At 40.2% G+C, this 17,646-nt stretch overlaps 1 protein-coding gene across 1 annotated transcript in view; it reads right to left on the bottom strand.

Moving 5' to 3' along the window:
• The window catches only part of LOC130679658 (uncharacterized), a 202,457-nt gene extending 186,515 nt beyond the window's left edge, over positions 1–15,942 (bottom strand). Inside the window, exon 1 of the mRNA XM_057489037.1 lies at positions 15,796–15,942. Within this exon, the coding sequence (XP_057345020.1) occupies positions 15,796–15,942 (147 nt within the window). The remainder of the gene's footprint in view (positions 1–15,795) is intronic.
• Between the last annotated feature and the right edge of the window lie 1,704 nt (positions 15,943–17,646).

Here is a 17,646-nt window from a genome sequence, read left to right as displayed (position 1 = left end):
GGGTCTCCAAGAACTCAACTCAATTGTGATTCTATTTGCCCAGAGACAACATCAGATTTCCCAGGTTAAGGGCTCCATCCTACAAGACTACCTTCCACACCCCCAATTCCAGATGCCAGTTGCAAGCTCTAGGCTATTGTGGATGCTTCTTACCTACCTTTTGCAGATTGGAGGTTTCCAAGACCTTCCTCTTAGGTTTGATTAATTTGCTAGAGCAGCTCACAGAACTCAGGAAAACACTTAATGTTTACCAGTGTAATAAAGGATACCCTAAAGGACAGAAGTTAACAGCCAGATGAAGAGATACTTTGGGCAAGGTCCCAAATAATGGAGTTTCTATCCTCTTGGAGCTTGGGGCCTGACTTGGTGGCACGTGGAGGCATTCTGGTTCCTCAAGGTAGAAGTTCTCTCTGACAGAGAAACGATCCCAGAGGGCAGAGAGCTCTTCTCAGGGTTGTTTATGAAGGCTTCTTTGCATAGTCATGATTGACTAAATATTGGCCATTGGCTGATTCAACCTCCTGACCCTGCCAGAAGTCTCTCATTAATATGACAAGACACCCACTTCACCTTTGAGTCTGTAGCATTTTCAGAAGCTGTGGATAAAGACCAAATATACCTGGGAAATATATATTTGGTCGTCTGAATGACCAAATATGTATTTTTATGACTCATTATATTGCATTGCCTGAAAAATTTAGTGGTGTGTGGGAAATACAGCACACCTGAAAAATGTACCAGTGGGCAAGTAAGAGCCACAGCAGAGAGCATTAAGGTCAGTGGTGCCCAGAGGCCAACACTACAACTGTCTATGTCCATGTAAAGGAGGAAGAGGAAAGAAGTAAAACCAGAGTAGCCATATCATTACTGAGAATAGTCTATAAGCATATGTGAAATGGCCTTTAGAGAGTCCTTACAGTATTAAAGGCTAAGTGAGGAACAAGAGAAAAATGTAATTATACATATACATATAATTGAAAAAACATACGTATAATTAAATATATATATAATTAATGTATATATGAATCAAAGTTATAATTCTAAAATATAACATACAAACATATATATGATATATATTTAGTGATATATATCAATCAAGGTCATGACATAAAATATAACATAGGTAATATAATTATCTATAGTTTCATATAGAGTAGTTTTTTATGAAGTTATGTATATATATTTCCAAGTTTAATTTGTTTATAGCTGTGTTCTAATTTAATTTTATGTGGTAATATTTGTTGTATTATTGAAAGAATATGCACATGTTAATATAAAACATATTATAAATCCCCTGTTATACAACTTTGATAGAAGGAGATAAAAGGGAAAGTTTGTCACTGCTTTTGGAAAAATGAGGTAATCAGGAATAAAACATCTGCCAACCTTAAAAGTAAAATATCTAGTAGTTTACCAGTAAAATGAGTTTATTTGCAAATAACAGAGGAACTGCAGTACAGGGCATGCAAACTATGGCCAACCATAGGCAATACCAGAGAACAAAGGAGAGGACTGTTCTTTACTTTGTAGAGGAAAGAAGGAAATTGGGACTGGCTGCTTGGAACAAAGTCCACAGGAGGAGAGGGAGAGTTGCGGTTGCGGCAGCTTCTCACTGGCTGCGTTGTTGCCGGACACGGTGAACGTTTCGCTTCCTCCCGCTGGGTGGTCAAGAAGCTTCTTTCTGTTCGGAAATGCCAGGCAAGCTTCTCCCTGCTGGAGTCTGCAAATCGCAGTGACGGGTAGTGTGTGTGAGCGCCTCCTACAGGCCTCCCACCTGCATTACATGAGGTTTCTTTTACTCATTTTCACACATGGGAGCAGCTGCGGCCGTGGAGGGCCTTTTCTGAGGTGAAAGCAATGTTGTTAAGAACCAGTGCCACTCTTGTGACAGTCTGAAAGAATATTAGGAGACTGACAGCTGGCACTAACGATAGAATACCTATGAGCTAGCTGGGCTGGATTCAATCAGAGAATGTGTATCTCTAAACTGGTTCCATTAAATGGAGGCTTTAGTTAAAGGACTTTGAGGAGAAGGGACAAAGGACAGTTGAACACATGCTGTGAACAGAATGACTAAAATAGAGTTCTATAAAAGTACTACCATCAAACTTTGTGAACAAATATTTAATAGAGATTATTTGTTAACATGCAATATATCCTTCCTGCAAATTTAGCAAAATAGATACTAGTTTATAAACTGTTATTATTGAAAATAAATGAAATACAATCTTATCCCTCTCCCAATCTTGTTATGCATAAGCACTTAACCAGACCAGTAAATTCATGTGGCTTATATTCTGTCCTAATCAATATCATGATAATGAGCTGGAGACAGAAAAATAGTCTCAAAAAATGTTGAAGACACTTATGAGTGTTTGGGACCGTATCACCAATTCTAAAGAGATTTTTGTTACAGAATTCGCGCTAACAGTGTTCCATCAGTAATTGAGATCAATGAGGACTTAACTTAGAGTTTTACTCTATCAATGATTAAGTGGGTAAGAGAAAGTGAATCATGGTATCTCCCCTTCATTTCTTCCCTGTAAGTAAAACCTTTGTTCATATCATGTCATGTCTGACCTTTCTCAAAGTATAGAGATATATTCAATTGTTCCATTTCTCTTGATGAGACTATAAAGAATTTTCAGTTGGAAACAGAATATAGGTCTCTCTAAAATGCAACATAGAATGCACTTCTATGCCAGATGTGTGAAATAGGAATCTGAAACTAAATTCTGGTTAATTAAAAAATAAGCAGATCTCCATATATTAAACAAACTCGGACAGAAAAAAGGATCCAAGGATGCAGTGCAGATGTTAAGAGGCTTCTCTTTTGTTCATAACAGGAGTACTGATAGTCCCAAAAGATAAAAAGACTGCTTTTTCTGGGATGCTCAGGCAGTTTTCCTCATTTTAGGGGAGTGGCATTCCTTGAAGTTCATTCAAAATTGTTTCCAAAGGAGAGGGGTGCCAGTGGAACACTCACCCTATGCTTAATTAGAGTGATTAGGTACAAGCTCCATCTATCCCAATGACCTAAATTGGAGCCATTTATCAGGATTTTGCTTAAACCCAGATTACCCCTAAGTTGTTTCACAGACTGTTTTGTGAGGAAACAGATGTGTGGAGTCAACAAAGAAGCTGTGAATATTCCAATAACTCTAAGGAATCTGCCTAAGAAACCCTCTTCTGACAAATAAGATACTTAATACATTTGAACACAACCTGCTAAAATTCCTCCTATAACTTTAAAATCATTTGTTTTAAAAATGTCCAGATGTTATCCATTGAATTCATTTCATGGGTGGAATTCTGTACTTTTTTGTTTGTTTGTTTAAATGCTAGCCACTTCAGAAGACAGCTTTTGTAAGGAAAAGATAGACTAGCCACATTGAAAAGGGTCAGCATAAGATAGGCAACTTTGGAATTATATGACAGTATAGTAAGCAGTCTACGTTCATGATCTCAATTCGGTTTTCTCAAAACACCTCTGCACCTCAGTTTTCTAAGTGTATAAATTTCTCCTCTAAAGCTGTGAAGATCTGATAATTGTGTTTGTCTCACTGTATGTCCTTTATACAATCAAAGAACCTGTAAAATAACAATAGTATGAATTGTTAATGTTAACAAAAATAGTTATATTAAATTCCACCAGTTAAGATTTAAATTAGAAGGACTACTTCAAAATAATATTTCAAGGACAGTTAACAAAAGTCAAAGAGCAAAATGAAAGGGAGAGATCAAGACTACAAATGAATGAAAACTCTGTCAGGTACAAAGTGTAAATGCTTCAATAGTCAGGCAGGTCATAGTAGGAACAAGGTGAAACAAACAAGACGATAGAAAGTGGGAAGCATAGAAGGGGGCCTGCTATGGTGAACTGGAGAGAATTTACCGCATCCAAAGGTGGAAAACTGGCTCTAGTGAATTTTGGCCATGCAGAAATGAGAGCTCACTCTATGGTCCTTCTAATTTTTAATTTTTCAAAACTGATTTTTCCATAAAATGTCCAGTTTTTAAATATTAGCTTTAAAATGCAAGCCCTATGTACCTCAAATCAAAAATCTCTCTGAACCAGATTCTATCCTTGGGCCTCAGGTTTATTTCCTCTGGATGGAAATGGAAACAGGAAAACATTTGGAGAAAGAATTCTAAAGAGAAGATGGGTAAAACACTGTTAAGACCAATCAAACAGAAGTATGAGATGTACATAATCAAGAATCTGCAATTAACTCGAACTGAATAACAAGAAAATTGCTACAGCCATCACCAGTAATATCCCTGGTTATTTTAATCTCATTCGTCTTTTTCTATTTAGTACAAATATTTCTTTGATACTAAAAATACAAGTTTTTTATACATGTAGCTATTTTATTTACTTTCAGCAAATCACAAGAATAGATCATAGAATTATTTTAGACTTTCTAAGCACTGTTATTAGGGACAACTATATGTTATCCATTCAAGAGTCTGAGACTATCATAATTGAAAAGAAGCTTTTAAACTTTCTCCAGTGATATATACATGCTTAAAATATTACTTGAATAATTACTATTAACATCTTTTAGGACGGAATATAGGGTAACCTCCATAACCACCAAAGACGTGAGGCACTATTTTTAAATTACAACTGTTAGAGAGAGACTTTATGATATGAATGACTTAGTTATAATTGTGGTAATTTTTCATAGTAATTTTTAATTTCTTTTATATATATTATCTTATTTGATTCTTGCAACAATCATGTCTTGTAGATAGAGTTATATAAATTGAGTTATATATGAATAAGTGAGTTATCCCAAGTTACAAGCTGGGGCTTGAATTAAAGTCTGTGATTACCAGTCTCTATGTCCTTCTAATGTACCCAGTACCATAGAGACCACTCGGAAGACTCAGAAGTTATAAAGAGGATTATGTAGTAATGCATGAGAAAAAGAGTAAGTGCTTATAAGCCATTTGGAGTTTAGTGTCTAGCAGATGTAATAGCAAAGAATCTGTTTTAGACACAGGTAATGTATAAATAGCAAGTCCATTAATAAATAATGTTCTATAATAGAAAATGAAAGGCAGTTGCTTGTTGAAGGATTCCATGAGGCCAAAGGAATATATGGTGTCTATCACAGATACAAGTGTTTTGATGAGAAAAACCATTGTTGAATGCAATTGCTATCTTGTCTTTGTGATCCCTTATTCCCCATCATCTCAATACCAGAGAAAAAGTACTTGAAGAAATAACAAGGAATAGAACACTGTAGGAAATTTAATTTAGCAGGCCAGTAACCACCACCCACCTGCCTAAGGTTTGAACTAATCCTAAAATAAGACAAGGAGTAAGACATAAAGGGACCTTATGTTATAAATATCATCTTATTACTGAAAATGATTGTGGCTTTTATTTGAAGGTATTTGGGTTTCTAAATACCAAAAAGAATAAGGAAAAAAAAAAAACACAATTACGTTGATTTACCCCTCAAACCTGGCAGTACTACTCCAGACTGGAGCTAATTTCCTCTCATGGGTCCCTGCCCCTGGCAGGCTTTCCAGGGAGGAAAAGTGGAAATCAACTTCCCAGAGGCAGCTCACTCCAAGTGAAAGAGAAGGGATTGTCATCCTTCCTTCCCTGAGGAGAGAGTGAGGGGATGAGAGGCCAGGAATGACAGGCTATGAATTGTCTTCCTCCACAAGAAGTAAAGGCTAAGCTGGGAAAGAAGTAGACCCTTCTGAAAGATCCAAATGGGGCCTGAGGTACAAATTCTGATGAAGCCAAGAAAAAATGGGAAAGAGTGGGACTGAGTAGACAGTGTATGCACAGCACAGGGAGGGAACACTGAGATGCCTCTCACCATGAGTTTGGCCTCTAAGCATTAACTATGAGATAAACAGGCAATTGGTTAAATAAAGGTGTTCAGCTGACTTTAATAGGACAAAATATCTCCCAAGAAAAAGTTCGAATAAAGAAAACATGTGCCATTCACACAGGGCTAGTCATTGTGGGAAGAGATTTTTGCAGAATGACAGAAGCGAACACTGACAAATCCCACCCAGGACAGCCTATGAGTCCCTGGCTGGGCTTTGGCTCACAGATTTAATTCTCGGGTAAGTATAACCTCAACTGAAAAATTGAATATATTGAGTTATTACTTCCTGGTGCAATAAATATTTTAATCTTCCATCTAATTTTCCTAATATTGAATGCATAATCAGCAAGCTGATGATTATTATTAAAGTTCACCTTTAGAAATGCTATGACACAGAGAATGCAGTGGTCGCACTAACAGGAGCACACTGGCTCTTTCCTAAATGCAGTTATATGTCAGGTTGCAAATTCATTGATGTGCTTTTCTGTGTAATGCCTCACTCCCTTAGGAAGTTGGTTAGAATGTTAGCCACCACCAAAAGGCCACTGATGACCCTTACCTCCTGGTGTAACTGCCATTGTACAGACCCTCTCACCTTGGCACAGAGTCAACTGAGTGAGTGGGAGGACACAGTGCAAATGACAGCACATGCCTTCCGATGTTAGGCCATAAAAGGCATTGCAAAGCTAGCCACCACGCTGTGAGGACATTCAAGCAGCACCACAGAGAGACAGGCAGGGAGAGATAGGGAGGCCCCAGGCCAACAGCCACCAAGAGCCTGCAGCCACATGTATGAGTCACACTGGAAGTGGATCCTCCAGCTCCATTCCAGCCTTCAGGTTACTATAGTTCTTGTTGACAACCTCATAAGAGACTCCAAGTCAGAATCCCTCAGCAGAGCCATTTCAATTTTCATAGGACCCATGAGAAATAATAAATGACTTTTATTGAATTATGCCATTAAGTTGTAGAATGATTTTAAATGCACCATTAGTTAACTAATATGGCTAATATTCTGACATGAATCTTTCCAAGTTATAGCTAGCTATTACTTACTAGCTATTATTTAAATAATATTCACCCTGTATCAGAAATATTGTAAGCTATCACAGATATATTGATAGAGATATATAACTCACTTAATCCTCAAAATAAACTTATTATCCCCATTATAAATACAGAAACTGGGACACAGTAATTTGGACATCCCACCACTAGAAAAATACAGAACAGGGATTCAAATCCAGACATGTCTAGATTGAAAGTACATGCTCTTAACCACAGAACTAACTATAGCACCTCTGTCCACAAAAAGAAAGAAACCAAAGTTGCTCAGCCTCTCCCTTAGCAATGAAGAACTCACCATGAGTAATGTTCCCTTTCCACTGTCTTTGTTTCAAGCTGGCTGAGCTGGCCTCACAATGTCCAGGCCATCCTCAAACTGCATGTAGATTGTGGTGTGCTAGGACTGACATAGGAGGTACATGGTGGATGAAGAGCACTAATTATTCTTAATTATACCTGATGGGTATAGGGAGATGGACAGGAAAGACAAGAAAGGTGGAGACAAACTTTTCCTTCACAAAGTTCCAGTGTGTTCTTGACACATAAAAAGGTTATTGTGCTGACTTTTATTATATCCAATTTCTATCCTCATGATTCCCATATATTTGATCACTCAGTACTTTAGCAAGAGATTGGTTCCCTGAAATGGGTGTTTAATCCTTTCAAGCTTTATATTTTTGTATAAATATATATAAATATATCTATTTATATCTATCCCATTTATAGATCTGGCATATAGCTTTCTGATAGTCACAATCCAGAAAACAGAGAACCTTGATTTAATTATTTGTTAATATTCTCAGGCATAGTTGGCTATTTGGACAGAAGTAGAACCTTTGTTAAATTAGCAAGCTGTGAAAAGAACTGTCCTATTAATCACTTACTGTTTTCTAAACATCTTTAATGTCATATGAAATGTGCAAATATAATTTCTGCTAAAACAGAAAAAGTGGTTCATTGAAGAAAACCAGCATTGGACTTTAAATTAAACATGGCATGTCCCCTGTAATTACTGAAATTCCAAGTATGTCCAATTCATTATAAGAAGTGAGTCAAGAACAAATAATGCATGTATTTTATAATCTTATCTTATTCTATAAAACAAGCTGTCTTTGAAAGGCAGTATGATTGTGAAATCTGTAGACAGATTAAAAGTCTAAATCTGTCACTTATTAATTTGAGTGAAACACCATTTGTACATATTATAGTTCACAACTTTTGATTTCCCTGTTGTAAAAGGATTACATTCCCAGCAGTTTCAGGGCCTGCTGTGGGAGAAGTAGAAACCTCCCTGCATTTTAGTTGGGCCTGACCATGTGACTTTCTTTGGCCAGTAGAATGCGGGCAGATATTACATGGGCCAAGTCTCAGCAGAAGCTTTAAGTCATTGTGTTTCACAAGCCAGCTTGCTCTTTCCCCTCTGAAATGAGATTTGCATGTTCCAAAATGGGGCTGCTGCTTCACACTGAGTCTTTGAATAAGGGATTGGCTCACACCCCTGAGCATATAATGTGAATAAGGAAATATTTCTTATTGTGAGTCACTGACATTTGGGATTAAAAACAAAAAACAAAAAACATGCACAGCCAAGCTAAGCAATACACAGTTTTATTTTCTTATCTATCAAATGTGAAGAATAATTTTAGCCTTATAGTATTGCTCTGAACTATAAACACATGTTCAGGAAATGGCAGATTATCTAAAAACATTTGTATAGAGCCTTCAGAGGAAATACAATAACTCAAGTAAAAAGCCATTATTTCATTTAACATGAGATTACTATGCTTTTGAAAAATAGCTTGAGTTTAGAGAAACAAATCTACTTCTGGCCCGGCCACTAAGCTCATACATTGATTCCCTTTGTGCCTCAGTCATCACAGAGATGAGATGGAGTCAATAATGCCAATCCTACTTTTTCCCATTAGTGTTGGTCAGTGGCTTCAATGAGAGGGCAAATGAACTTCTGTGAGCAGCTCTGACTCAGAGAAAAAAGCATACATCTAATAAATGGTCCGTCTGAATTTGAGTTCTGATTCTACTTTTTATCAGCAGTGTGAAAATAAGTACATTACACCATTAATACAGGGTTCTTGTAAGATTCAAGTGAGATGATGTGATTGATTAGGTAAATGGGATTCATTGCTCTTATTGCCAATACAATACCCCACCTGTAGTGCTTTCAAGGAAAATCTTTTTTTTTTAGTAAACTCTCAGGTTATGGTGAGAGATTAAGAAGGGAAGGACACTGGTTTTAAAAACAGAAACCAACCCAACTTTGCCACTTTTAGCTATATGGCTTCAGAATCTTTCTAGCAGATTTATCATGTGTAAATTGAGGACAGGATAATAATATTTTACAGGGTATTTGTTTTCTTAAATAAATGATCTCATGTATTTAAATATTTAGCATCTAGTGGTGTTCTTACCTTTACAAATACAACATCACAGTGCTAGGATTAAGAGAGAAGTACAATGTGGATTAAAACATTGATCAGATTTCAGCACAGTACACTTTTCTGAACCATCTTAAAGGAATATTTGCCTTTAAATCTCAATTTCTCTGTACTCAGTATAATTTTAATCCATACTATTTCATCTTCCTTTTCAGAAGAATAGAGGTGAAGTAACAGAGAAAGTACAGATTAATTTTGAATTAATTCATTGAACAAATAGAAAAGAAACATCTTTGCCAAAATAAGATATATCAGTAGAGAATATAAAAAGAAGTATGTATATTATTACATTCTTGCAATATAGTAATACAGGTGTTAGTTATCCAATACTTACCTATACATTGGATATTGAGTTTATGTGCTACCATATAATTCAAGTAGTTAGGTAATTAATATAAACTGTGAAAAAAATCTCAGTTTACACATTTGACTCATTTAAAACGTCAAAACAGAATGAGTGAATTGATAGTGAACTTAGTCCTTGGAAGCAGAAAGTTACTTAATTTTTTGCTACTTATCACTTAGGTTAATGTAATAAAAGTGATTATATGAAAGTTTATTATTATATATATGGACCTTTTTTGAAAATATAATTTTAGAATATCTTAAGTAGTTCTGCAATGGGCACAAAAACAAACAAGAAAGATTCACTTTTTTATATATTTACATTTAAAGAAGAATATATGAGAATTTTCATTAAATACTATAGGGAAGCGTTTGGAGAAAGATAAATGAGAAGAAATACAAAGGGACAATTATACAATGATATATGCTTTATATCTTATATATTCTTTTAGAATAGTTGCTAAAACAAATTGATATCTTTTCAATGAACTAAAAGTAGTATGTGTACTATTCCAATATGTAGGGATAGTTGATTTAAAATGACTGTATTCTACCATGCAAACTTAGTTAAGGCAAATGAAGAAGAGAGAAGAAAAAAGACTCCAGGACCTTCCAAAGGATCCCTGTCTTGGCTCTTCCTTGAAGTAGTGCAATTTAGGTGTGCAGGGAATTTTGTCTCTGAGAGACTGGAGACAAAAAGCATACTGCTCACTTAAATTGTCAGAGTGATCTTCAACATCCTTAATCCCATTATTATATCAAAATGAGAAATACAAATTAAAAGTAATATGTGTACTGCTACTTCACTTCAAGAAAAGATTGAAAACACTTATGCTTATCCAGACTGTCTTGCCAATGGGTTTCAGCCCTGGGCAAATTCGGTATGGATTCAGTGTGACCAAAGAAATTGACAGAAAAACGTTCTTTAGGGTGAAAGGGTTTATTACCCGGCTTGTTCTCCTGGTGATAGGTCGAGCACTAGTGTCTCTGCCTCCACCCAGAGCCCTGGGCCGAGCTCTCTATATAGCACAATAATAGCTGATTGCCTAAAGGTGTGGAAGCAGCAGCCCAGCAACAGGCCAGTTTCATCATCAGGTGGTTTAAGTTCAGGAGGATCCTGGCCATAGGAACCCCAGCTTCCCCACACTCCACCCCTCCAGGATTCTCACCTTACAATCTATATGCTTCTGCAATGGTCCCTGTGTGAGACAGCTGGAACATTGTAACCAGATTCCACAATAGCAACAGAGGATAACAACAACTTAGAGATAATAAAAATTAAGATACAGCAAGATTTTGATACAGGTAACAAAAATTATAATAATCCTCAAGATAGAGGAGGTTTCTAATAATAAAAATTATAAAATCTTCAAGCCAGAAGAAGTTCCCAATCCACAAAGACTTTAGGGGAGATAAGACACGTTTTAATGCCACCAACACAGGCAAATCTTGTCCATCAGGTAGGATGAATGCAAGAGAGTGGTCTTGTGATAGGACTGCAGCAGGAAGGGGTCCCTTCCAGGTCTAGTATACCATACTTCTACTCCTTTCCCCATGGGGGTTACTGAAGGGTCTATATATAGTGCTACTGGAGGTGCATGCACTGGCCATGATGATAAAACAAAAGTCCCTGGTAAGATGCTCCTACCTTCCGGCCGTTCAGGATATACTACTGTGACCTTGGGCAGCCACTCTGCTGTTATTCCAAGAATACACAGGAGGCCAGCTTCCAGGTCTTGTCCCCAAGGTGCCAGGAGAACCAGCCATCATTGGTCCATGTGTTGAAAGGTCCAAGGCCATGTCCACTCAATGGAGTCTCTGGGGTTCAGTGCAGTTGGTGCTGGCAGCAAGATGTTATTCTGGTGGCCAAACCTCGCCTTCAGTGATTTTCCCTTGGTTTGTACTTGCAGCTGTATAGGGCAGGCAGCCATATGTGTTAACATGTCCATGGAGCTCAGGGCTTCCTTTCGGGGTCTCTCATTCAAACTCCGTAGCACGGTCCCTAAGCGGACTGATCATCCCTGCAGACTATTGTTATCTGAATTTAGTCCAGATTTTGTGCCTCTCTATCATGCCTGCTACAGTAGGATTGTATGGCATATGAAACTTCCATTTGACTCCCAGCTTTGCACCCATTCCTGCAGTGTATGTCCAGGAAAATGGGTGCCCTGATCACTCTCAATTACCTGTGGTCGACCATAGGCAGCAAAGAGATGCTCCAGGCCGCTTTTGGTCATCTGCTGGTCTGCACAACGGGTAGGAAAAGCAACCAGAAGTCCAGTAGTTGTGTCCACACAAGTCATCACATACCGATATCCTTCTGACACAGGTAGAGTCCCAATATAGTCTATCTGCCACCTGATGTGGGGTACAGGCACCTTAGCTATTGTCCCATGTTGCTGTGGAATTCGGTGTAAGTCCCTTTTGGAGCACACGACACACTCCTGCCGGGCTCTACTAACTTCCTTGAAGGTCAAAGGCAAGCCCCACCAACGGCTATAGCCCACATTGTCCTTTCCCCCACATGCAACAAACACTGATGTAGCTATTGGGCTATATCAGAGGCAGGCTTTCTTTCTAACCAACGTATCTGGGCCAATTTATCTGCTTCATCATTTTCTGGGGATGCCAGTGGCAAATGACCTGTCACGTGGTATACTGTAATTATTTTGGTCTGATCACAGGCCCATAAGTCTTGCCACAATTCTTGCCCCCAAAGGGGTCGGTGACCAACCAGCCAGTTGGCATGGTACCAGGTTGGTAGCCACAGGGTCAAGCCCTGATAGACAGCCCAGCTGTCAGTGCAGACAACTATAGAGGAGGACTCCTGGCTGATCACAAGCCACATAGCCCACAACTCTGCCCACTGGCTGCTCTTCCCCTCATCATCTTCCATCCATTTTGTCTCAGTCTTAGTATGCAAAGCTATGGCCCTCCATTTTGGGGACTCTCCATGGCTGGAGCCATCTGTGTACCATGCATCTTCGGGTATAGGGGCTCTTCCCTCCCAATAGAGACTGTCTGCTACTAATGGTTCAAAAGCAAGTTCTTCCTGCTTTTCACTAGTATATAGCTGCAACAAGTGTTGGAGTTCTTCACTCAAGGGGCTACTAGAGAGAGCACTATGCTGCTGTAGGTAAGCACCTCACTTGGCTAGTGTGGGTGTTTGTGCCACACCACTCCTTGGCTTTTGGGTCCAGTCTCATACCCACCCCAAGATGGGATAGGTGGTTATTACCTTTATTGGGGCTATTCCAGTGATGGGTTCTGTAGCCAGCAAGGTGTGATACATGGCAGCCAGTTGTTTTTCTATCAAAGTGTATCATACCTCTTTGATATGGTTGGATCAGAGTTGTGACCAGAATCCAATGGGTTGGTGAGTTCATTCAAGCCGCTGCCAGAGACCCCAGCCATAACCATCTTCAGTGACATGAACATCCAGCTCAGGGCCTTGATGGGTCTTTCACACTCAAGGCCTGCACAGCCTTAACTACCCATTTTGCTGTAGTAAAGGCAGATACACATGTCTCATTCTAGTCCCACCTGACTTCCTTTCATACCAACCAGTATAAGGGCTTCAGAATTTGTGACAAGTGCAGGATAAACACTCTTCAGTAGCCTAGAAGACCCAGAAACTCCTGTAGCAATGCCACAGTTGTAGGGGTAGGAAAGGCCTGGACTTTGGCTATAACTGTTTCTGGTATAACTTTGGTCTTACCAAACCAGACGACTCCCAAGATTTTGACAGACAAACCAGGTCCCTGAACCTTGGTGCTGTTCACAGCCCATCCTTTCTCATGTAAATGTTTCATCAGTCTAGGTGCTGCACCTTCTAGATCTGAAAGAGAATCAGACGTGAGCATGACATCATCAATATAATGGTACAGCTGCACTGTTGACAGTTTCTCCCATGTAGACAAGTCCTGGGCTACAAGTCCATGACAGATGGGGCTGTGGAGGTATCCCTGTGGAAGGACAGTGAAAGTCCATTGCCATCCTTCCCATGTGAAGGCAAACTGTTCCTGACTTTCCTGTTCAATGTCAATGGAAAAGAAGGCATTAGCAAGATCTACCACATAATGGTATGTTCCTAGATCATGGCTGAGGGTATCCATCAAGCCTGCAGTAGAGGAGACAGCAGCATGCATAGGAGGTATGACCTTATTCAGTTCTCTGTAATCCACAGTCATACGCCAGGAGCGATCTGGCTTTTTTACTGACCACACTGGGGAATTGAAAGGACTATGGGTGGGCTTTATAATACCCACCTTTTCCAGCTCCTGGAGAGTTTCTCCAATCTCTTTATGCCCTCCAGGCAGTTTATATTGTTTGGTATTAGTCACCCGCCAAGGCACAGGCAAAGCTACAGGCAGGTGCCTAGCATGTCCCCTCAGAACTGCCTTCACCACATGTACTCTCAGTCTGAACTCACCTGCAGTGGTCTGGAACCATAGACCCTGCAGGATATCAATCCCCAAAATATACTCAGGGATAGGAGATATATACATGCTATACTCCTTTGGGGGTATATGCCCTATTCCCAAAGGGATTTGAGCTTGTTTCACTCTGATAGCCTTCCCCCGTATCCATCTATGATAGTTGGAGGTCCCAGGGAACCACTCAGGTTTACCATGAATCAGTGAACATTCAGCCCCAGTGTCCACCAGAGTCAGGACACGTTGTATGTTCACTGGGGACCAATGGATAGCTATTTCAACATGTGGCCTCCGGTCCCCCGCTAGTCCCTCAGGGCAGATACCTTGACCTTCCCCTCAGTCAAACCATGTGCCCCAATCATCTTCCTGTGTCAGCTCAAGTGAGGTTGGCTTGCTCTCCAGCAGGAAGTCTTGCAAACACACAGGCTGGACTCGTGGCTCTGTCTCTGACCTCTGCCTCTTTGGTCTTAATGGCTGGAGCTACTGCTCTGGTTTCAGCTGTTGCCATAGCTCTAGTAAGATCCTATTTGACTTCCCATCTAATTTCCTTCCATCTGCTGCTGCCCATATTAAATCAACCCACATCTGGGTCCTCGTAACCTTCATGGGTCCCTATAAATTCTTTTTGTGAGTAACAGGTCTTATTTCTTTCCAGATTCTCGTTGCTTCTGCCTCTCCTAAGTCTGCTACTGTACATGTCACCTTGCTTATGGGATTCCCTAAGTGAGGGGAAAGAATGGCCACCAGAGACCCAAAGAGGGATGTAGGAGCCATTTGAAGTACAATATTTCTCATCCCAGTAATGAAAATCTCTTCATCTGGGCCATAATTCTTTGGACTATAATTGGCATTTCTTATGTCTAGCTCTCATAGCACCTGTTGGAGCTCAGCATATGTCTGCCATCTAACAGGAGAGGATGGCAAATCACCTGGATTGGGCCACACACACAGCACGAAGTGCAGCCATAAGCCAATCGAGGAGGGACTGACTCCCTGGAGTCTGATGTGCATTTTGTAATCACTGCCTCAAGGCAGGCTGCACTGTCAGGGAAGACAGCTTTGCCATTTCTGATCCCGACAGAACAATTCCATCCACCCCTAAGTTCCACAGATGCAGGAGCCAAGCTGATATTGACTCTGAGGGCTTCTGCCTATACCAGGAGCCCAAATCCACCAGCTCAGCCTGAGGATAGGGGCAGACCATAGAGTGCTCCCCGACCTGGGGAGGGGGCTGCTCCTCTCCTTGGGGAACTTTCAGCTGCTGGGTCTTTATTTTCTTTACAATTACTGGGCATGCTTTCAATACAGAAGGGGCCAGTGCCTCTGGCACTACCCCTTCATCCTGCTCCAGCTCCTCCATTTCTGGGGCTGATGACACCTTTCTCTCCCCTCCCCCGAGTACCTCCTCTGCTACAACCTTTACCTTTCCTACTGTGCCTCACAGAATGCCAGCTCAGTCTTCAGAAGGTCTCTTACCTTCAGGTCAATGCTTCGCAGCTGATGCTCCTGTACCACCTCCGCCTGTGCTTCCCTCAGGAGCTTGTCTTTTTCCTTGATGTCCCGTTCCTCCTTCAGAACACCTGGCAGCACTGCTGTCTTGTCTCCAATGGCTCCTTGCTGCTGGCGCTCTCATGCTACCTCCTCCAGCATCCAGGCCATCTTCTTCCTCAGGGAATCCACAGAGGTTTGCAGCTCACATTCTCGTGCCACCTTCTCCCGCATCAATACCATTTCCCTCTTCAGGGAATCCACAGAAGTCTGCAGCTCCTGTTCTTGTGCCGCCATTCCTTGGGTCTCCTCTGTAGACCTTTTTAATACTGTGAGAAGCAGCCAACCCACAGTCCCCGCTGCCTCACGGGCACTCTGCTTCTCAAAGGATCTGCTTACTGTACCAAGGGCCTCCCCTACTGCCTCAGGTGTCACCTCCACTTGCCTCCAGTCCTGGGGTGGGGCCCAGTCCTCTAGGAGGCAAGCCACCCCAGACCACATACCCATTGGGGGATGATCCACTGTCTCCCCATTCACAGGGGCAGCCTGCTGAAGCACCCCTCCCATAAGGGCAGCCTGTCTTTTTCCTTGGTCAACAGTGATGAACCCTGCCAACTTTCACCAATTGTCTTGCCAATGGGTTTCAGCACCGGGCAAGTTCACTATGGATTCAGTGTGACCAAAGGAATTGACAGCAAAACGTTCTTTGGGGTGGAAGGGTTTATTACCAGGCTTGTTCTCCTAGCGTTAGGTCAAGCACTAGCGTCTCTGCCTCTGCCCAGAACAATGGGCTGAGCTCTCTATACAGCACAATAATAGCTTATTGCCTAAAGGTGTGGAAGTGGTATCTTAGCAACAGGCCAGTTTCATCGTCAGGTGAAGTTCAGTGAGGATCCTGGCCATAGGAACCCCAATTTCCCCACACAGACATATTTTTTCTTTCTTTAAAGTAAGTCCAGAAAATTATAGCACAGATCTACATAGTCAACCATTGAAAATGGATAGCATTTGGTCAGATGTGGTCTTTGAAAAATAATTAATGAAATAATAATTACAGATAAAGTCGAAGTACCCATTGTCATTGATCCAAGAATTTAAAAAACCAAGAAAGTAGTAATTTGAAGGAGTAGAGGTGATGCCTAAGCCCAATTGGGCAACTTAATTGATTTGGAGGAATGTTGTTAATAGCCTAATATTATCTTGAAGATTGTTTACATTTTAATCTGTAAATACATTCATAAAAGTTGTGTACATATTAAGTATGGAAAGTATACCAAATTACATACCTGTTCAATATTTCTAGCCATCTGTTGTTTTTATCCACCCCTCCACCCACAACTATCCTTATCAAACCTGAAAATCAAAATGTGTCTGGATCCAGGTGCTTTGTATGTTGGTTTTTTCCCCCATTACGAAGCTCTAATTCTTTAATGGATTTCAATGAGAGATTTCTTGGCACAGAAAGGAAGCACCTGCTGATGTGGGCAATGCCATTAGCACTCAAGCCAAGCAAAAATATTCTGTATGTGATTATGGTTCTAGTATCAGAACATGACCAATATTTCTATAATCTTATTCCTAATTTGTGATTGGCAACTTTATCCATTGTTTAGCTATAGGAAGAGAAGATCAATGTTCATCATTATCTCCAAATGCTTTTTAAAGTATTATGGAGTTTTGAGTGTAATTTCTACTTACAATTAGTTGGGATTACATAAAGATGCAACAAATTAGTTGACTATTTTGGACCATGTGTACTCTTCAACACAACTGATTAAAAAAAGGAAAATTCAAATAATCGAAAACTGTTATTTATCAATAGCAATCATGAAGAAAACTAATGTAATGACTGTTCTTTTTAAATTGACGTAAGTGACCCCTTTTTATAGCCATGTTATCACTAACTTCAGCTATAAGGACTACAAGTGTGTGCTTGGTGTAAGTTTAAAACTGCAGTATCCCTTTAATACCAATCTCCACCACCACCACCCCCATGTGCAC

The sequence above is a fragment of the Manis pentadactyla genome, chromosome 11 (genome assembly GCF_030020395.1).
Source record: "Manis pentadactyla isolate mManPen7 chromosome 11, mManPen7.hap1, whole genome shotgun sequence".
NCBI classification, from domain to species: Eukaryota; Metazoa; Chordata; class Mammalia; order Pholidota; family Manidae; genus Manis; species Manis pentadactyla.
This window is presented reverse-complemented; position numbering and strand designations above follow the sequence as displayed.